General features: G+C 41.3%; 3 protein-coding genes across 6 annotated transcripts in view; 1 reads left to right on the forward strand and 2 right to left on the reverse strand.

The window, feature by feature from the left end:
* The window catches only part of LOC129194388 (actin-binding LIM protein 1-like), a 53,948-nt gene extending 50,230 nt beyond the window's left edge, over positions 1-3,718 (reverse strand). Inside the window, exon 1 of the transcript XR_008573754.1 lies at positions 3,388-3,718. The gene's annotated coding sequence lies outside the window, so the exon portion shown is untranslated. The remainder of the gene's footprint in view (positions 1-3,387) is intronic.
* On the forward strand, positions 3,265-16,590 carry fhip2a (FHF complex subunit HOOK interacting protein 2). The gene is made up of 18 exons (XM_054799592.1): positions 3,265-3,405; positions 4,588-4,739; positions 6,458-6,536; positions 8,142-8,311; positions 8,479-8,583; positions 8,682-8,804; positions 8,958-9,158; positions 9,245-9,441; positions 9,527-9,641; positions 9,732-9,808; positions 9,897-10,089; positions 10,457-10,620; positions 11,199-11,345; positions 11,425-11,515; positions 11,592-11,735; positions 13,717-13,857; positions 14,090-14,193; positions 14,267-16,590. The coding sequence occupies exons 1-18, from the start codon at positions 3,399-3,401 to the stop codon at positions 14,376-14,378; spliced, it is 2,322 nt and encodes a 773-aa protein (XP_054655567.1). The 5' UTR covers positions 3,265-3,398; the 3' UTR covers positions 14,379-16,590.
* Positions 15,976-22,296, reverse strand: part of srfb (serum response factor b) — a 32,506-nt gene continuing 26,185 nt past the window's right edge. Inside the window, exons 4-8 of one of the 4 annotated variants that reach the window (XM_054799598.1) lie at positions 21,109-21,273; positions 20,801-20,911; positions 18,174-18,371; positions 18,020-18,096; positions 15,976-17,398 (exon numbers count right to left, since the gene is read on the reverse strand). In XM_054799598.1, the coding sequence (XP_054655573.1) occupies positions 17,303-17,398; positions 18,020-18,096; positions 18,174-18,371; positions 20,801-20,911; positions 21,109-21,273 (647 nt within the window). In that variant the 3' untranslated portion in view covers positions 15,976-17,302. Of the gene's footprint in view, positions 17,399-17,994; positions 18,097-18,173; positions 18,372-20,800; positions 20,912-21,108; positions 21,274-22,296 lie in introns of all 4 variants that reach the window. The other 3 variants (XM_054799599.1, XM_054799596.1, XM_054799600.1) reach the window with 3 other exon arrangements.

The following is a 22,296-nucleotide window of genomic DNA, read 5'->3' on the forward strand; positions in this document are numbered from 1 at the left end:
ACAGGGGGGCTGTCATGCGGTGGACCCTGAGCTCCATCGATCTCCAGCAGAAGCCAGGGAAGACACAAAGGCACACACACACGCACACATGCACACAAAAGGCCACATCAGTGAACGCAAGAGATCTATTTTTAAAAGCCTGCAGAACGGTATTGAAGCATACACTCTTTGGCCATAACATTAGGTACACCAGCATGGTCTGATGAGATCTCTGGTTAATGGTTTACAACACAATAATGCTCAGGTTTGCATGATATACTGTGGTGTGAAAAAGTATTTGCCCCCGTCCTGAGTTGTTATTTTTTTGCACGTTTGTCACACTTACATGGCCCTGTGTGAAAAGGTCATTGCCTCCTAAACCTAATGACTGGTTGGGCCAGCCTTAGCAGCAAGAACTGCAATCAAGCGTTTGCAATAACTTGCAATGAGTCTCTTACAGCGCTGTGGAAGAATTTTGGCCCACTCATCTTTGCAGAATTGTTGTAATTCAGCCACATTGGAGGGTTTTCCAGCATGAACCGCCTTTTTAAGGTCATGCCACAGCATCTCAATAGGATTCAAATCAGGACTTTGACTAGGCCACTCCAAAGTCTTCATTTTGTTTTTCTTCAGACTTGCTGGTGTGTTTTGGAGCATTGTCCCGCTGCAGAACCCAAATTTGTTTCAGCTTGAGGTCACAAACATTTGGCCGGACATTCTCCATCAGGATTTTGCGGTAGACAGCAGAAATTCATGGTTCCATTTATCACAGCAAGTCTTCAGGGTCCTGAAGCAGCAAAACAGCACCGGACCGTCACACTACCACCACCATATTTTACTGTTGGTATGATGTTCTTTTTCTGAAATGTGGCGTTACTTTTACGCTGATGTAGATGTAATGGGACACACACCTTCCAAACGTTAAACTTTTGTCTCATCAGACCACAGAGTATTTTCCCAAAGGTCTTGGGGATCATCAAGATGTTTTCCGGCAAGATTGAGATGAGCCTTAATGATCTTTTGTTCAGCTGTGGTTTTCGTCTTGGAACTTTTGCCCAGTGTCTTTCTTACGGTGGAGTCATGAACACTGACCTTAACTAAGGCAAGTGAGGCCTGCAATCCTTTAGATGTTGTTGTCAGCTTTTTGTGACCTCTTGGATGAGTCGTCACGTAATTTTGGTTGGCCAGTCACTCCTTGGAAGGTTCACCACTGTTCCATGTTTTCACCATTTGTGGATAATGGCTCTCACTGTGGTTCGATGGAGTCCCAAAGCTTTAGAAATTGCTTTATAACCTTTTCCAGACTGCTATATCTCAATTAATCTCAGTTAAGTTATGTTTTGACAGGGGGGGGCAATCACTTGTTCACACTGGGCCATGTCGGTTTGGATTTTTTTTCCCTTGATAATAAGAAGGTTGATTTAAAAATTGCATTTTGTGTTCAGATGTGTTTTCATCGACTAATATTAAAATTTTTGATGACCTGAAAAATGTAAGTGTGACATACATGCAAAAAAATAAAAAATCAGGAAGGGGGCAAAAAACTTTCACACCACTGTATATACTGTATGTTTGTTTTTGGAGCAACTATGTAGTGGTGTGTAACTGCACCAAATTAGACTAAAAAGTGACAATAAACATTCATTTGACCCTCTTATGTCGCTAAATTAGATAAGTTTGGAAATGCATCTAGTTTGATGCAGCTGCACAACTGCAAATACCAACCATATACACACACAGTACTGTAGATGAATACATATCTACAGTATGCCTACCTCTCATGTATTAATGCATCTTTTTTCCCTTTAAACAACTAACCGATGTGACCAATGTGTCACTTCATCATTTTGTATAATAATAATAATTATTATTAATAATAATAATAATAATAATTATATGTATACTGTGGATCCTTGCATATTTGCAATTCAGCATTTGTGACCTCACAAATTCACATAATTTTGATCAAAACATGATTTTGATCAAAACCCACTCATTTGTGCTTTTTATCTTTTTATCCTTATCTCTTTGTTTTGTGCAAAACCCATTTAATTTATGCTTAGTCCATAATAACTAACAAATATGTGCTAATAAGGAATAAAATATCAGCAGAGCACGCAACTGCATTATAATACAACGAATTGTAGCAAGCTTGAGTTGCCCAGGAAATGGACAGAGGCAAACTTCGACCTGCTCTAAGGAAGTGCTCTTTTCTTTTCTTTCTAATAGTATCTTAGCAAACACTCACACAGCACAAAAGAAGAGAGGGTCATCAACTCAAACTGCTATGTGATGCATATTACAGTATACAGTAGAGCTTAAGCTTGGATTGCTTCATTGTCATGAGCGAAAAATGGCAATGGGAGGGTCATTGCAGCGGAATGTAATCCAATAAGCACAAAAGTTACTTTTATTGCAAATGTTCATCCAAAATCAGAGGAGAAGTTAACCTGAAGCAAGCAGGAGGGTTTGGAGAGGGAGCAGCGCGCCTTTGTAGCATATCAAAAATACATGTTTATGCATGTTATTCGTGGGTTTTTTTGCCATTCGCGGGTGCAAATAGTGGGAATCTACTGTGGGATCTGCTGTACACATGTGACACCAACACCCAGCAACAAAGACTTTGTGTTTTCACATACACGGTAAACATAGACTGATATTGACTCTATTATGGATTTAATAAAGGCAGGTTGTGCAGGAGGAGCTCATGTTATGTGTGGTGACAGGCTCAGCCCGTCATTACGAATCCACCCGCAGATATAACACAATAAACTCAAGGTCACGTTAGTATTGCATCCTTTCTGCTTCCAAGCCACAGCTCATCCTGCCATTCAAACAGAGCCCCTGACCTATGGATGCAACAGCTGGGGGGGGGGGGGGGGGGGGGGCTAAGCTAACCTGACACAAATCCAGGCCAGTATAATGGCTACAAGCATTCCATTACTCAGAAACAGTGGTTTCAATCCTGGAAAAAGGCTGCTTTATGTTGCAAAGGTGTGGCGTTATTTCCACAGGTGAGGTGCCCATGGGCAAGGCATCTAAGTCAAGTAGCTCACTGTGTGTGTGGCATGGATTAAAAGCCAAAGAAAATGTCTGTAAATATGTTTAAATGCATTAATAATCAGGTGACAGCTGAGATGGAAACAGACTTGTTGAAAAAAAAAAGCTTTACACTGCAAGAAGCAAATGGGGAGGATTTCAAATGTCTGGTCTATTTTTAGTGTACAGAGCATCAAATAAGTTGTAGACTGCAGCACCGGTGTAGCCTACTTACACAGTCTGTGCCGTTGCCACACAGCTTCCTTCCGAAATAGACCCGTCCTTGAGCCCCCCTCCTACCCAAAGATGAAGAGACCTTCTCCCGCCACATGAATTGACATGAAGGCTTCTGCGGCAAAAGACACTCACCTCTAGCAGACATGCCGGGTAGGTAGATTCTGGTCTTTCTGTGCCGAGATGAGGAGGTGGCGTACCAGCTTGACGGATGTATTTTAAGTTGTATTTTGCATTATGGGGACGCACGGAACACAATAGTGGCTGCTATTTGGTGGACGAGACTGCCCGGTGGAGAGAGCACTTTCTGGCAGCAGGGCGTGTCCTGGAACAGGCAGCATCCTTCTTTGCTAAGTTTTCCTCCATATTTAAACAAAAGATTATGTAATGCGTGGTTTAAAAATGCAAAATTCCGTGCCTAATTCTGTCGTGCGGGTCACTCTGTTGTTCCATCCAGCCTTGTTATTTGGATGATGACTGACGTTCTGCACACGGTACAAAATAATAGCAATTGGCAGGTTCGCTTATGGAATTAATGTGGTATTCGCGTCATTCATTGTATCACTTCTACAGTATTTGTTTCCTTTTTCATTAAAAAAAACAACGTTTTTAAGTTGCAATGGGAGATTATAAATAATTGTGATATAAAATGAGTGATGCTTTGCTGCAAGGGTGACATATATTACTAGATTACCAGGATTCAAGTTGTCTTACCGTTTCTTGTTTCCAAAATATTAAACGTACAGTGTCGCTTTCCTGTAGGGGTAAGCGGGTCGATTGACATATCGGCATTATCGATACTTAGGGTCGATTTTAGGGAGCATAATTATATTATTTTGTTGATATTGTGACATTGACTTATATTGTTGTATTTTCCCATTGTTACATTGTTCACAAATACGTTTGCTAATAAAAAAGATATTTTTTGCTTGCCTACAATTTTTGTACTGTTTTCCATTCTGATTATTAAACGCATAACAACGTTCAAACCAGGTTCGCCGTAAAGGGGGGAAGTTATGACAATTCCAATTCCTGTATTTAATTGGTATCTAATCGATACCACAATTTTCAGTATCGCCCACCCCGACTTTCCTTTCTAATTTGTATGCATGCGCCATCAGCAACAGCAATGTCCACGTGTCTTGTAGTATGACGCCCCCTGCTGGTTAGGAACTGCATTGACCGTTTAGGGAAGTGCCACCGTGTCCAAAGTGAGCTCAGTTGAACTACACTTGCAGACGTCTTGTTTACAGTCGCTACGCTTATGGCCTGTCAAATTCGGCGGCCGATAACGTTTTACGGTTTTATTACTCACACCAATTCTCTCCTTACAAGGGTCATTGTATGAAAGCTCCAACCTGGATCACGGCGGAAACAGGAAGAAGAAGATAGAGGAATTCTCTAGGTCTTCTCGGGAGAAATTAGTCCAGTCGAAGAACAGAATGTTCTCCAAATTTACGTCCATTCTCCAGCATGCAGTGGAAGCGGTGAGTCTTGAGCAAAAGCACACGTACATTAATGTATTTCCCTGTTTTCTCTGTAGCTGGCAAGCCAGACTGCTTGTATTTGCGTTATTACGTTAGCAGTACGAACGCGATGCTAACTAGCAAGCGAACAGCCTAGCTATTCGTTTATTGACGTGTTTGACCTATCATTTCCAACCAAATAAATCCTGTCATGTGTGTTTAGGTACTCCTAAAATGTAGTCGTTCTTAGCCCATATCACATTCTCCATTGTTGCCAGTTGTTTACATTTGAACGTAGACTGGCAAACGGGGCTAGTTAGCCGCTAACGTTAGGTGCTAGTAGCTTCCTGAAGCTAAGCTAACGTTTCTGCCTGCTATCACTGGTGTGCAACATCTGTGTTGTATCTTAGAAGCGGTGTTGCAATAGAGAAACCCTAGTTTGTAATTGCGCAAATCTACTGACGTCACTTTTTTATCTGTGAGAACGTTCACGACTTATGATAATTAGTATATTTTACGTTTTTGGCTGACAAGCTAGACCAAGGAATATACAGGTACGTACCAGAAACCTGTGTTTAATGTAGCGGAAGGGCGACTGCAAACAATAGTCAGCAAGTGATCTGATAAGGCCAGAATTTGACAAATGCTAATGATGAGTAAATATTATCTAAGCCATTAAGTGACTACCTTAAGTGTTACAGGTGACACATAGTACATGTATCATAAAAAAAAGTCTGCTGTAATTCATCCCAACAATGTGCAAGTTGGGCTAATTGGATTCTCTTATTTCTCATTTGTGTGAAGAGTGAATTATTGATTGTCTGTATGTGCTCTGTGGTTGGCTGGTGGCCAGCTCACCCCTTGACCCTAAAGAGGACAAGTGGTATAGAACAGTGGTTCCCTAACTGTTTACGTTCACGTACCCCTTCTGACGTTTGACCTGAAGCCATGTACCCCCCATGCCTGCACACATACACCTTTTTATCACAATTAATTGGAAATATACAGGATTAATTGGTTAATTCATTATATAGTAATTCTGGGTAAAAAAAATGTGTATTTTGCAGGGTCGCATTTTGATAAAGTCACATGAGCGCTGATAAATAGATAGGTAACCATCCTACATACCGGTATATTTTATTCCAATCTGATGTTGGCAGGGTTCCTTTTGAATGGGTTGAATTTGAGCATGGCTTTTTTTGTACACTCACAATGGCTGCGGTTTAAATCTGCATACCAAATTAACAACACCAAATTGAAGAGGAACGTTTGACAATCACAATAAAGCAGTATCTGAAGTACAAAAATACATACAACCAACGATAAAGCCTCATTTTAGAGGGAATCCCCCACCCACAATTTTTACCGCTGCGCCGTGCAGGGATTGGAACACCAATATAAATGAAATCTTCAAGATTAAACACTTTCAAAGCACAAAATAAGCATCAAACTTACTTATTTCTTAATATGAGCGACACAGAGCAATACCAACTTCGTGCTGTGTCTCCTTTGTTCTCCCTTCTCCTTGTGCTGTGAGGCATTCAGGTGCATTCGTAAGTGTGAGTGAAGGGCGCTAATTGTTTTTCCATTTTCATTCACGTACCCTTATTACAATTGGCGTACCCCACTTTGGGAACCCAGGGTACAGCAGATGGATGAAACAGATATAGACTGTTTGCGCTCGTGATGTGGTATGTCTGCATGTAGAGTCTAACTCCTTACTTTTTTTCAATTTTCAGCTTGCTCCGTCGCTGCCGCTGCAGGAGGACTTTGTCTATCACTGGAAGGCCATTACGCATTATTATATTGAGACTTCAGGTAAGATCAGTCTAAACTGAAACTTGTCGACCTCGCTCAGTCACTCGCGGTCTGCACTATTTTTTTTCTTTGGTTTTGTGTGTCGAATAGTTTCCACTCTTGTTGAAATGACATCTCTCAAGTCCAAATAGGTTGTTTAGGACATTGGACACGTCATTGCTTATTGCAACAAGTAGTTGTCAAGCTGACAGTTACTAAAGGGATAGATAGATGAGATATTATTCATAGAAGTGAACGGATGGTTTGAGTCAGTTGCTATTTATTTTGAAGTTGTCCAATAGGGGTGTAACGGTACGGCATCCTCACAGTCCACGTACCTCGGTATTCATTTTCGAGGAGCAAGGGTACAAAATCCAAACCATACAACTACAGTACTTAGCCAATAAATACAATTAAACTACAATTATTGAATGAAAGCTTAATAAATATATAAAATAGACAGGATTTCTTTGTAGGAAAGTGAAACAATGCAGGTACTGTAAGTACATCAGAAAGAATTTGGATGGTGTGAATTATTATCTTATTTTTAGGAAGTGTAAGTTTGCTATTGGCTGAAGTGCAGCATTAATCATTCCCGTTTGTAGTTGAACAATGCCAGCTCGCTGCTTTTGTCTTATCTACTTGTTTTTGTCCATTTACGTCAGGGCTGTCCAAACTTTTTCCACCGAGGGCCACATACTGACTTGCAGGGGGCCGCTTGGATTTTTATAAAACATTTTTATTACAGAGTTTATACATATATTTAAAGACCAATACTTATGTTATTCGAACTTATTATTTGGGGTGTCACAATACACCCAACTCATGAGATGAGACGATGCACGGGATTGGGTCCACGAGACGAGACGGTATTTTCACATTCATTTTAAGAAAACTACAATTAAAAAATATGACTGGACTAACTCTTTTTATTTAACCGAGTCACAAAACAATGCAGGTGTGTTTTTGAAATGTTTACTGTCCCACAAATTGACGCTCAAAGATATTATTTTCAACTTTTTTTTAGACCAACTAAACCACTGTTATGTTCATATACTGTATTATAATAATAATAATAATACAGTTCACTGTTTTTCTCATATCTATCTGTCTTTGTCTATTTACAGCAAGAATGTCCAGCTGTGCTTTGATATTTATAATTTTTTTAAAAAGCAACAATTGATAATTATAAAAAAACAACATCTACATAGATTATACATAATAAAGACAAATATTTGTGTTTTTATTTGTTCTTAGTATCAACATTTTAGCTTTTTGCAGTTACATTATGCCATCAGTCTGTTTGTCCAGTTTTAATTGTACTTTTCTTAAAAGTAATGTTAAAATCTTGTCTTGTCTCGTCTCGTGGACCCAATATTGTGCTTCGCCTTGTCTCATGAGTTGGGTTTCTCATGACACCCCTAATAATAACATAACCCTGCCACTGGTATCCTTCACTCGGTGAATGCTGTGATTCTGTTACATACACGTGTACGTCAAATAAAAACAATCAAAACAGAATTTCCCTGCTGCAGTAGGTATGAAATGTATTCCAAATGTCATCAGGATTTGAATGAGGCTTTTGGCAAACATCGTTCTTTAATGTAACTTTCTTTCCGCTCCCAGATGACAAAGCTCCAGTTACGGACACCAACATCCCATCCCACCTGGAACAGATGCTGGACATTCTCAGTCAGGAGGAAGGGGAACGGGAGTCTGGAGAGACTGGACCCTGCATGGAATATCTCCTACACCATAAGATCCTGGAGACTCTTTACACACTGGGCAAGGCAGATGTAAGGCAGTCATACCTCAAGAATGATATGACGAAAGATTGACCCTGTTTCATCGGCTTACATGTGACAGACTGCTTGTAGAACATTTCGTAAAACAATGGATGTGGTTGGTTTGTGTCGGAATATGTTTTCTGTAGAACAGATGTTTAATTGCTGTTTGTCATCAGTGTCCTCCGGGAATGAAGCAGCAGGTCCTGACATTCTACACAAAGCTGCTTGCACACATCCGTCAGCCTCTCCTGCCACATATCAGTGTTCACAGACCTGTTCAGGTGAGAATCAGCATTTAGACTCTTTTTGATAGTTCTCTCCTGAAAACAGTTGGCCACGGGACAGATTGGGTAACACATTGTTCACATTTTTCTGCTAGAAACTGATCCGTTTGTGTGGAGAGGTACTTGCTGCTCCAACTGAAAATGAGGAGATTCAGTTTCTCTGTATAGTTTGTGCCAAACTGAAGCAGGATCCATATCTTGTCAACTTCTTCCTGGAGGTAGGTTGCTGTGTGTTGCACATTTATAAATAATACTAAGTTTAATTGGAAACATTATAAATCTATAAATTATAAATAGAATGATAAAAAGTAAAAACAATTTGTGAATACATTTAACAGCACAGGTCTTCTTATTTGTAATTTTATTTCTAGAACAAGTCCAGAAGAAATGAGACAAAGAATCCTGGCGGGACGGATGGGGGGAAGGAGAACGCGCTGGCTCCAGACACGGGTCAAGAAAATGCTGCTTGCAGTGAGGAGACACAAGCTGCTTCGTCCAGCTCTAGTCCAACCAACAACAACAACAACAATTATAATCTAGTGACCTCCCTGCTCAACCTCACAAAGAGCCCTGTGAGTAAGCCACATTTCCACCATTTTACATATTATTTACGTTAATGTTTAAATTCACGATTCACATGTGCACATTCACTGTTCAGGATGGCAGGATTGTAGTGAAGGCTTGTGAAGGCCTCATGCTGCTGGTCAGTTTACCAGAACCTGCCGCTGCCAGGTGTTTAACTGAGAACACTGAGCTCTGTGAGCTTCTCACCGAGAGGCTGGTCACCCTCTATAAAGCCCTTCCACCATCGATGGACCCTTTGGACATTGAGACAGTGGAGTCTATTAACTGGGGGTAAACCTCTTCTATTTTTTTGCTACACTTGTAATCATGTAGTTAATAAATATTCTGATGTGAATATTTTTATTCTGATTTGCAGCCTCGATGTATATAACGTGAAGGAGGACGCTGCAGTGTTTGCAGGGAAGAGGCCTCTCATCTCCTTCCTCTCTTGGCTGGATTACTGCGACCAGCTTATCAAAGAGGCTCAGAAGGTCTTTAGTGGTGGATGCTTGCTGTGTGTGGATGTGTGACTTTGTTGCCGTAACTGGCTCATTAAAACAAATTTTGTTTCGTCTTTGCAGTCAGCGGCCTCTGTGATGGCCAAGGCAGTGCGAGAAAGATTCTTCAAGTCCGTGATGGAGCCGCAGCTTATGCAAACGTATGTCTGTCAGACGTCCTTCACAGCCAGTCCTGTGTTTGGATTTGCTTCTAAGGGTCTGTGCCCTCTGTGGTTGGACAAACTGTAGGTCTGAGGTGGGCATCCTCACGTCAACAGCCATGCTGAACAGGATCATCAGGCAGGTGACATCAGAGGCGCTGCTGCAGGAGATGGTGTACTTCCTGTTGGGCGAGGACACCAAAGCCGAGACTCCTGTTGCTATTGCACAGAGTCCACTCAGGCACAGACTCATCGAGCACTGTGACCACCTGTCAGATGAGGTCCTCATCACTATTATCACCAAGCATCTTCTCATCAATGCATCTTCCATTAATGTGTCAAGATAATGAGCTTTTCAATGCCTTTTTTGTTGTTTTGCTTGATTACAATGTGTCTTCAAGAATCAATTTTTATTTGTTCTGAAATTGCTACCTGCTGTGTCCAAAAACAAAGTGTTCCAGTGACTCACGTTATCAACCAAAAGCACACAAATAATGTCTGACAAAGCCGTTGTGCACATTGTCTTCACACAAATGGAGGATTAATCACATCTGAGACATGTGTGACAGCTCATGCCTGCTTTTCCATCAGTGAGCAAACACTTGGCATGCTACTGTTGTGCTCATTCCTTTACCCTCTCATCTGCAGATTAGCATCATGACACTGCGGCTCTTTGAGCAGCTCATCCAGAAGCCCGAACAGCACATTCTACACAGTTTAGTGCTGCGTAACCTGGAAGAGAGGAACTACCTGGAGAACAAACCTCCCGAGGAGCGAGAGCCCATTGAAAACGGCCAGCCTCATGATGCTGTGTAAGCGCCATGCTGGGAGATTCTTTTCAACACACACACACACACACACACACACACACACACTCAGCAATGAATAAAATGAATGCACCAGCATGCTGTGTTTTTCAAATGCATTCTAACCTCAGCATAGCTAATGCTCAGCGTCTGTTGGATGTTATTAAATGATTAAGTATGATTAGGTGGGATCATAATAATGGACTGGGTTGGCAGTGCTGTAAATGAGGTGACTACAGCAGTGTAATTCTTCAGACTTCTAATGTGTAATTTAGAGAAGTACTGCAATGCCATTAACGGGTAGTAATCCTACACGTAGAATCCAAGTAAAACTAGCATTTACTTCCCAAACAATACATCACAAAACACTGTTAAATTTTCAGCTTCATAAATGAAACTACTGTAGTGATTTGGCACAAAATGACCCATGGGTGCTACCTGGTGGGGAAGTTGGTCATGTGATTGGCAGATTTGAGTGTCCTGTTGCGATAAACGATTCATGCAATTGCCAAGATATCATCAAAACATACACTGTTCCATTTCTCCGTTAGTGTTATTGTTCCATGAATGTGTTTGCTCTCCAGCGACCTTGAAGAGGATCCACTGTTTGGTGATGACCTCTCTCCAGATAGCAGACTCTCTGGTTCTGATTGGCTCAGCCCCTCACCGTCCCAAAGTCCAGACCACTCAAGGTCTGAAGGGAAAACTGAAGTCCACAAGATTGTCAACAGGTTATAGGCTGCTCATCCTCCTAAATACTAAAAGGTTGATCTTCTTGTGTTTTAATTTGTTAAATGACACTGCTTCCAGTTTCCTATGTTTGGTGCCCGATGAGGCAAAGTCGTCGTACCAAGTGGAAGGCAGTGGTTATGACACCTACCTCAGAGATGCGCACAGACAGGTGAGCGCTCAAGGCCCCCGTCTCATGGATGTGTCCAGCAGAGCACCTTCTAATTTCAACTAATTGATCTCCTTAGTTCCGAGATTACTGTGGCGTGTGTCATCGCTGGGACTGGAGAGGAGCACCAAAACCTTTTGAAAAATGTGACTTAGAACTCCCATTTTTTGAGGGCCACTTCCTGAAGGTCCTCTTTGATAGGATGGGTCGCATTTTAGATCAGGTCAGTTTGGAAGTACTTTTGATTACATTTCTCAAAGATCAAATAAGATGTGCTTTCATTCTTCTGTCCGTCTAGTTTGGTACTGTTGCACAATATAACGATGTCCAGGACCAGAACTTAGCAACATGAGAGGGTCAAGTCAATTTGGAATTCAACCCAAGTTTTTTTTAAATGTACTGTTGCTCAAAGGTCACGCTACACCTAGAATTAGAACTACAGTCTACTGGCTGACTTATTTTTTTACACTTTTATGACCGTTAAAAATGTTGAAGTCATTTAGTAATTTTCTGCCACCTGGTCTGTTGATGTGGGGGTGGCCACCAGTCAGTCACAGAGCACATGTACACAAATAACCATTCACACTCACACTCACATATACTGGCTGGTTTTCAGACTGGCAGGAAAATGGAAACCCCAGAATAAACCTATGCAAGCATGGGGAGAACATGCAAACTCTGAGCTTAGATTTGAACCAAGAAGTAGTAGTTTGGAGTGAAGCAGATGGGTGAACCAGAAGGTTAAAATGCTACTTCAAACATTGAATTTAAGATTTTTTAATGATGGTGACAGTTTGACACTGGAATTCATTACAGCAGAACCTCCGTTTTTGTTCACCTCGGTTTTCGTAGGACATTTACGAAAATGATTGTCAAAAATAAGTCTTGTCTTTGTACACTGTCTTGGTTCAACTGTGTTTGTAACGTTCTAACGTCTTCATTTCACGACGTGATTGTTAGCATTCTCTTTCTCTTCCCATCCGGATGTCAGTCGCCCATCTCCTCCGCCTGTCTGTAACATCACCGGTTGACTGTAGTTCTTTGCTAACTAACACAGTTACACCACAAGTCTGTGCTTTTTTTTCCCCATTGAGTACAGCTGCTAAATAACCCACCATAGGGCCAAAGAAAGTTGGTAGTGCCAACATTTTCATAAAGAAGATGAGAAACACTATTAAATTCAAGAAATACCGTATTTTCCGGACTTTAAGTCGCTCCGGAGTATGAGTCGCACTAGCCAAAAATGGACTCACGTTTTTTGGAGGGAAATCAGAGACCAAAAACAGACATTTCATCAAAGGCAAGTTATAGTAATAACAATAAAATGGAGAACAACAGGCTAAATTGTCGTCTGTTAAGGTGAATAGTTGGTATGTTAACATGACATATTAACAGTTAATCCGATAACTATAGCCTGAACAACATACCTAGTTTACTTGCAGCTTGTAATCTGCAGAATTAGATTTTGTTTTTGGGGCATTTGTGTTCCATCTTTCTCCGTTGTCTTCATAAGTAGATGTGACGGGAGTAGCACATACTGGCACACAAGCCTAGAGCGCCCTCTTGTGGCTGTCAGTGTGGAAAGGAAACATGTATAAGTCGCTCCGGAGTATAAGTCGCAGGACCAGCCAAACCATTAAAAACTTACAGTCCGGAAAGTAGAATAGCTTTGAGCAAACCACGGATCTCGCTGCCTCGTAGCCGTCTTTGTCAACAATCAAATGTTCAATCGAGGTAAAAGTGATGTTAAAGGTTGATCTATCAATTTGTTTTGTCATTTATGGATGTTTTCCATTGTTGTGTTATTTGCTTCAGTGCATGGGATGGATTCATTGGATGAACATTGTTTCTTATGGGAACAATTGATGAGGTTTTTGTGCTTAATCATGAAATGGTGTATTTGTATTTCCTTTTAGAACAAGTAATCCTCCTTATTAGGAACCCCCCTGACAAAGCGGCAATGAAGTGTTACACTATCTTTGTCAAATCAGCATACTTTAGATGGTGCTTGTGTACCAAATGGATTGTCCAGTGTGTTCCCTAAAGACTCATTGCTGCTTTAAAACAATAAGTCCGAATTTTTATGAACTGCGACTGATGAGAATCTGCTCTACAGGAGTCCCAGAATGGAAATACGGATATGAAATCATCATAAAAATAATAACAACTCTCATTCTGTGTTGTTTCTTCATATCTGCTTCCAGCCCTACGACGTCAACCTGCAGGTGACGGCGGTTCTGTCCAAACTGTCTTTGTTACCGCACCCCCACCTGCACGAGTACCTGCTGGACCCCTACATCAATCTGGCTCCTGGATGCAGGTCTTTGTTTTCCGTCATTGTCAGGGTGAGTTACCTCCCAGGGAGCTGAAGGTGTTTGGTCACGTGTTTGTTTATGGCGTGCTGGTGTCTTCTTACCATGGGCCCTCTCATCTTGCACCAGCTACACACACACACACACACACACACACATGCATGCACACACAGTAGAAGAATCTTAAAGAGGTGAATTCAAATGTTCCAGTCTTGCTTTGCTGCAGCAGCATTGTTGGGACTACTTAGTGTTGATTGTGTGTTAGGTGGTTGGGGACCTCATGTTGAGGATTCAGCGCATCCCAGACTTCACCCCTAAACTCCTGCTGGTGAGGAAGAGACTGTTGGGTCTGGAGCCAGAGGGCATCAAGTACGTACCGCCACACGACCGCTCGCTCGCGTCTTCTTGAGCGAACGCGTCTTTCATCCATCTGTCCTTCCAGTGTCGACCACATGACTCTGTTGGAGGGAGTGATCGTGCTGGAGGAGTTCTGCAAAGAGCTGGCAGCCATCGCCTTTGTCAAATACCACGCAACTGCCTCTTCCTCGCCGTAGTCTGGCTGGGGGGAGGAAAAAATGGGCTTTTAGCGGCACCTTTGGCACAGGGTGGGCAAAAACATCACCACTAAGTGGTCGACTGTGCTGAACTGTGAACGCCCACACACACGCGTTCCATCGCTCCCGGTTTGTGGCCACGGAGGAGCTCCAAGCTCACACACTGCCCATCCCGCAGAGGAATAAGATGTGCTGACTGGGGTCTTACCAACCTCTCCCTGTTCTTTCACTGCCATCTTCCTCACCAGCCAATCATCATCATCATGCAAGTGTTGGGTGTGTATTTATTTGCAGGCATGGACGTTGTCGTCTTAGTGTGGAAGCACACATTCTTTGTGGAACATTTTTACCTTGAACACGTCACGTGTTTGCCCACCCCCCTCACAGACCTGCAGTTACATCCTCCTTCACGTGTATTGTGTAGTATTTACCGTACTACACGCACCTTTTAAATGCCACATCCACGTATTTATTGCTTTGCTTTCAGATTGCCTTTTTTTTTTTTAAACCAACAAGGTATTCAGATGGAATGCTTTTAAGTAGAGCACGTGCTTTTTACTGTGCTTGAAGACGAAAAGCTTCACTACTGCAGTCACCCAAAGATGAAAACATCCAACATATTGTGTTTATGTATGTGATGTACGTACATATACAGTATATACGTGTATATATATATGTCATATTGCACATGCACCTCTTAGCATTGCACTTGTTACATTTTTGGTGAGTTTTTAGCTAATGTCAGGATGATATTTGTACAAAGACACATGGCCTCTCATGGTTAGTTTTGTAAATGTTCTCCTGCTCACCCGGCGTTGCCTCACTGGGCTCCTCTCATGCTTTTGATGCCTTCTTATACAAAGTCTTGTATTGAAAAGCAGTATTGTTGCTGTGCTTGCGTGGACGACCCAAAAATGGTTTGGTGGGTTCTCCCCATCATATTTCTCCACAGTGATTTGAATTTTCATTCATGTGTCTTAAGTTTGATCAGCGAGTGTGTGAGAGCAAGAGAGATGTGCGTTGCTCTTCCTCCTCCCTGTGGTGGTGAGCTGTGTGTGTACCGCTTGCACAGGGTCACATTTGCACAGTTTTTCACAACAAAAGATTTTGAGTTTTTCTTTCATCAACCAAAATCTAAAGAACCCAATGCATCACAGGAGTAACTTTATTAAGAAATGCTACTTTTTTTGTTCTTAAATGGTCGATCATGCACGTTTAATAATCAGCAGCCTTTCCAACATGTGTCCAGTTGTATATTGTTTGTGTACAATAGCAATATAGAAATACTACCTGGTGTCAATGCATGCTTTGTTGGAAGAGCACAAGGCTGATTGTTGTGACACATGACAATGCCTTAACTTCCTGTTACTTTCTGTTGTCTCTTTTTGTTTGGACTCCGACCGGCCACTGTTGCTTTGAATCCCATCGCTGCTTTCCTCCTACGTGAAACAGGAGGAGACTGGTTTCTTTTGGCTATTTTGATTTGTGCAATGCAGACGTGAAACAAAGGTGTTTGCTCTTCCCTCCCGAGGGATTGAAAAAGCAGGCCTTTTGTCCTCACTGACTTTATTTATTCCTCCTCAGCTGTCTTCACTTCAGTACAATCGTGCTCAGTTACGTCAGGCCATTGTGCTTTTTTCCCCCCCAACTTTTTCCATCGCAATAAAAGATATATCTCAGCTTGGTTTTGTTAGGTTGAATCTTGTTTTTATTACAAAATGTCTGTACAATAAAACAAAAATACACTTGTACTTTTTAAGGGCATATTTCTTTTGAGAAGGGCTGGAAACTGACTTGTTGAGTGTGTCAGCACTCGTCAGTGTACAGGGACGGAGTCATCTTTTTTTTGTTTTTGGTAGTAAACTCACAACCTTCAACATCATGCATGTTCATCTGCAAAGCTGTGTGAGGCGACTTGCAAATAAACCTTTTTTACTTTGTACGGGTACAATTAAGAAGCCCAGGAAAAGAGGCACTGTGGTGCTTAAAAATAACATAGCCTGGTCATTCAAAGTGATGCTGAGATCAGTTGTGGATATGAAGAAGAGATCACCGTTTCCCTGCAAGGAAACCAACGCTTTAATGGCAATATTGAAGCTGGGTTGCTGTCGCTCAGCAAATAAGGCAACACACTTTGCAGCAGCACATTTGTGTTGTGATGTCACAACCTTTACAAAATCACTTTGATTTAGTACAATGATCAATATGAAGTAATCACTGTGCATCAGTTTATGTTGTTTCATATGTGCGTTTGGCCACTAACAGTCTCCACGTCACACTGCAATGACGTGTATTTTTGACATCAACAGGAAGCCCCCCCCCCCCCAAAAAAAAAAAAAATTAAAGCTGCTAGATCCATTATGAAGCAGCAGTCCAACTAGTGACAGTATAACAACATAAACGATATATTCAATTATTTCCAATAATAATAATAATAATTCACTTATGTGTCATTGTCAAGATCATACAAAACCACAACATAAAAAACAACTACATGCCCTTACACAAAGCGAAACCAGGCTAAAAATAGGCGTCTTTAAAAAAAAACAAAAAACTATATACATTAGCAAAATGCATGTGTGTTTGTGTACATTCTGACAAATCTCACTTTGTGGCACCCAACTGTGTTGATTCAAAACGAAACCAAAAAGAAAAAAGGCACACGCACACAAAAATACCATCTAACGACATAGAAAATAGAATTCTGATGACACGGGTAGTGATATACTTCCTATGCATTGGCGAATATATATATATTTATATTTATATATACCAAAACATACTGTAAAAGGGGTCAACACACACGCACACACACCATCGATTGTGTGTTTCTATGCAAGTTTGAGAAGTGTGACGTGTTTTGTAGGAAGGCATCATAAATAAATAAAAGATGGCACAGTCCGTGAAAGGATGCTCTTCATCTCTTAGCAGTCACTTTTGGAGTTTTGTGCCGCGTCCAAGTTGACCACCTGCAACTCTGTCAGGTTAGTGCTGCTGCCGCTCTGTGGGCCAATCACCATCTGGAACACAACACAGCTACGTCAGCAGGGGAGGGGCCTTAACATTGAATGGGCTGGCCGCACAACAGCCCGTTAGATGTCACACACACACACACACACACACACACTGGACACCTCATTAGGTACACTACACAATGAAGTATAAATTGGTTTGAACATTCGGAGATATACTAAATATATTTCCCAAACATAATGTAGCTAAATGATTAAGCCAAATACTTAGAATAAATAAAACGATGATAAAGATACGACATATACAGTATGTATATCGGTATTATTATAATTTCTAGAATATAAAAGTAAGTTTTGCAATGTGTGGATGCAGGGCATAGAAAACATGCACAGTTGAACATATTACTGTTGTTAGAGCATGGGGGGGGCACATACTGTATATACTGGTGACACTAAAGACGAAGTGAAAGATTGAGCAAGCGTTGTGCATGCTGCGCTACAGGGTGTGTGTTTATCAACAGGAAGACTTGAGTGGCTCGACCACATTCACGCAAGCGGCCGCAGCTGACACGCCGGTGGGTGCTCTGTTAGCAGTGGCGAGGTGGCGTGACATGCTGGTTGCAGAGGGAATATGAGAGTTTCACTTGTGAAATGCAGATCTTGCCGTACTGGGTGAAGCTGCACCGCCGAGACGGGGATCTGCACCGTGCCTGGAGGTGCTGTGAGGAACACCTGCGGGACAGCACCTGGGACAGACGACAGAGGGGAAGAGCCTTCAGTCGTCAAGCGCACATCTGCACAACGAGACGCGGGGGTGTGTTACCTGCGTCCTGGGCTTGTGCGTGGGACACCTGCATGGCCGACGTGCCCTGGGAGAAGGCGTTGAGCACAGCGAGGCCCCCGTCAGCCAGCGCGGGCGTGGAGGCGTACATGACCGTGTGGGGGCTGGGGTACATCATGTGACCTGCCACTGATGTTGGCACTGTTGAGGTGACGATGGTTGCGGGGAGACTCACTGTCGCTGCGGGGGAGGAAGAGCGTCATGCAAGGACAAGGTGTGTGTGTGTGTGTGTGTGTGTGTGTGTGTGTGTGTGTGTGCACGCGGCTGCCAGCAGATGGCGCTTATCATCTTCAAGAGAAAAGTCCATCATGTTCAGGCCTCCTTTCATTTGTTACAGGAAAGTCTGACTAGGAGGAATGAACAGGGTTAAAAAGTACTTCATTATTTTGGTACCCAGCAGCAAGGAAACACAATAAACCCAACTGGGTTCCCTTTACTCAGATCAGCTGGAGACTTCCCCAACTTCATTCTCAGGTTGAACGCCGCATTCATTTTCTACCACATATTCAGTGTCACAGGTGAGCTGGAGCCTATCCCAGCTGACGCCCTGGACTGGCCACCAGTCAGTCACATGACACATGGGGATCGTTTACATATGATCCAATACCGGTGCCAAATCGGTACTTTTGAAACGGTTCCGGTGCTTAAACGGTACCCAAACTGGTCCATGAAAAAAGAAAAACAAAATGTGTAAAATTACACTTTTTAAAAAAGGTGTGAAAGTTGCACCGCGATGTAGCGAGGGGAACACTCGATTCCATCCATCCATCTTCTATGCCGCTTATCCCCATGAGGTATTATTAGCTAGTGTTAGTACTTTTAGTGGCCATTTGGCACGTTCTAAAAAACACAATTAAAGAAAAAAAAAACAGTAAAAATGGAAAAATTAGCAGCAATTTTATAAAAATAAAGACTAAATATTAGAAGATTAAAGTCATAGTAATAAAGAGAAAAAGTCGAAATATTAAAGACTAAAATATGTAATTTTTTTTTAAGTATTAACATTATGAGAAACAAACAAAACAAAGAATAAAGTAGGAAAATCAGGTTGGAGAAAAGTAAAATAATATTATGATAATAGACTCCAACAAACACCTAATATTACCACAAAACAAAACAAATATTTGTAACAAATATTTTTAAAAAAGGAAAAAACAAGCAAAATGTAAACAAGAAGAAAAAGAGAAAAAGCTCATATGAATAATGTTAATAATGTTAATAATGTAATGTTAATAATGTTAATAATGTAATAATGTAATGTTAATAATGTAATGTTAATAATGTAATGTTAATAATGTAATGTTAATAATGTTAATAATGTAATGTTAATAATGTAATGTTAATAATGTAATGTTAATAATGTAATGTTAATAATGTAATGTTAATAATGTAATAATCTAATGTTAATAATGTAATGTTAATAATGTTAATAATGTAATGTTAATAATGTAATGTTAATAATGTTAATAATGTAATGTTAATAATGTTAATAATGTAATGTTAATAATGTAATGTTAATAATGTAATGTTAATAATGTTAATAATGTAATGTTAATAATGTAATGTTAATAATGTAATAATGTAATGTTAATAATGTAATGTTAATAATGTAATGTTAATAATGTAATAATGTAATGTTAATAATGTAATGTTAATAATGTAATGTTAATAATGTAATGTTAATAATGTAATAATGTAATGTTAATAATGTAATGTTAATAATGTAATGTTAATAATGTAATAATCTAATGTTAATAATGTAATGTTAATAATGTTAATAATGTAATAATGTAATGTTAATAATGTTTATAATGTAATGTTAATAATGTAATGTTAATAATGTAATAATGTAATGTTAATAATGTAATGTTAATGTTAATAATGTAATGTTAATAATGTAATGTTAATAATGTTAATAATGTAATGTTAATAATGTAATAATGTAATGTTAATAATGTAATGTTAATAATGTAATGTTAATAATGTTAATAATGTAATGTTAATAATGTTAATAATGTAATGTTAATAATGTAATGTTAATAATGTTAATAATGTAATGTTAATAATGTAATAATGTAATGTTAATAATGTAATGTTAATAATGTAATGTTAATAATGTAATAATGTTGTGCCAATGATGACAAAGCTGAAATGCAGGCTGTTTGTATTTTATTGATACGACTGGCAACATTTAAATTGCACTTTATTGATGTCAATATCAGGTGGTGAGCCACCTGTTGGAGACCCCTGCATTAGGGTGTCAATAACCATTTTCAGGGCGACGTCCATTATTTATCATTTGAACGACTGTTATTGATTGATCGCTTCTGTTTGAGGTTTCTTACTGAGCGACTTTGAGGAAGTTTTTCCTTGCCTTTTGCCGCCAACGTGGTTTACTTTCCCGTGTGAGGCGCTGCTCCACGTGTAAAGTGCTTCTATTGGGAGTCGGTGCTGCATGAATGAATAGTGTAAAGTCATAATGAATTCATGTCTGTTGTATTCATCCTTCACTCATGTGCCTGAATGTCCATTACTGTATGTGGCTACGCAGTGAACAAACGCCGCACCCGACGGTTTCAAGAGCAGCGTGCATCAGGTGCTCAACATACCTGTGGAGTTTGTAGAGGTGTGGGACATCTCGGGGCTGCTCTCACTGTTGGGGGTGGACTGGGTGTTGGGGTGAACCTGAATGGCCTGGAGCTGCTGAGGGACACCCGCCCCTGGAGACACACACACGCACACACACGCAGGACGTCATCCAACTGTGCATCAGGATATGTTATGGAAGCCATGTGCAGTCGGTGAATGATTGGGAGCCATGCAATGATCCAGTAGTAGCAGTAGTAGCAGTGGTAGTACTAGTAGTGGTAGTACTAGTAGTGGTAGTACTATTGGTGGCCGTGGTGAGGCAGGTCACCTGTGAGGGAGACAGCAGCAGGAAAGCGGAAGACAGCCTGCTGGCCCTGCTGAGACTGAGGGGTGGCGGCCAGAGTCTGACCATGCTGCCCCTGGAGGGTCAGGGAGTGCTGCTGCAGCTGGCTCAGAGGAATGGTGGGGGTGCCAGGGGGTAGAGGAGTGCCTGCTGAAGGAGGGGGCACGCACACACACGCACGCACACACACACACGCACACACACACAGAGAGAGGAATAGGAGTGAATGTGAAAAGCCGCTGCAGCGTGAAAAAAGTCCAATTGAAAAAGCCAAAGACAGGAGCAGTAAAGATAAGCAAATAGAGTGACGGCTCCCCCACCACAGAAACAAAGCCTGACTTTTGAACATATATTTTGTCATGAGCATCTCCCTGATAAATGAGGCCCACACGCTTAAAAAGAGTTGAAATCAAGCACCAATGGCGAGGGAAAACACACAAATGAGGCAGTCTCCATGAGATCACATGCCTTCCAGCAACACACTCCGTATGACGTTGCGTGACGTTCTTTTTGTACTTTACTCAGCTTGCTCTGGTCCAGGGTGCGTTTTTGGTTTGGACCGACTGTGACATACTTGTTGTGCTATTACAGTGACGATCACACAGCTAATGATGGCCACACCCACTGTCAGTGTGACGACATGTGATACAGTTTATTATACTCTCCTGACGCGGTAAAGTGTTGGTGCTTTGTAACAGACCGGCATGATTTAACAAACCTGTTCTTGTGTTTCCCTGGCAGCCTGCGTAATTAGCATGGCTTGACATTGGCTTCCACAATCATTGTGTTCGTTTTTAGCAAATGTGGATGCGTGACACCCTCGCGTTCAGTCACATGCCCCTCAGACAGGTGCTGAGGTCGGGTGTGTCGTTCCACATGGTGCTGCCGGACAGGTGGCACACAGCAGACTTCCGAGGGGGCGGGGATTTGGGGTTGGGGTGCATGTGAGAGAAGGTTAGATGAAGACGGAGGAAGCAAAGAGGCTGAAGATGGAACAGGAGCCGGGTGGCTATTATGGCGCTGTCAGTCCAAGTGATACTGTGGGCGTCATGTGACTGTTCAACTGTGGCAGAAGACCAAAAACACAAAGTGACATCGGAGGCAACAACACACTGCTGGGTAATAAGCATGAAGCAGCTGTTTCTGCACTGGCCAAAAGAAAATCATCATCAC

This window comes from Dunckerocampus dactyliophorus, chromosome 14 (genome assembly GCF_027744805.1).
Source record: "Dunckerocampus dactyliophorus isolate RoL2022-P2 chromosome 14, RoL_Ddac_1.1, whole genome shotgun sequence".
Classification (NCBI taxonomy): Eukaryota; Metazoa; Chordata; class Actinopteri; order Syngnathiformes; family Syngnathidae; genus Dunckerocampus; species Dunckerocampus dactyliophorus.

What these genes read in the sequence shown, in the direction of transcription:
- fhip2a (XM_054799592.1), top strand. An exon ending in GAGCCGCAGCTTATGCAAAC is followed by an intron (nt 9,809 to 9,896) that starts GTATGTCTGTCA and finishes GACAAACTGTAG; the next exon opens with GTCTGAGGTGGGCATCCTCA. An exon ending in GTGACCACCTGTCAGATGAG is followed by an intron (nt 10,090 to 10,456) that starts GTCCTCATCACT and finishes TCTCATCTGCAG; the next exon opens with ATTAGCATCATGACACTGCG.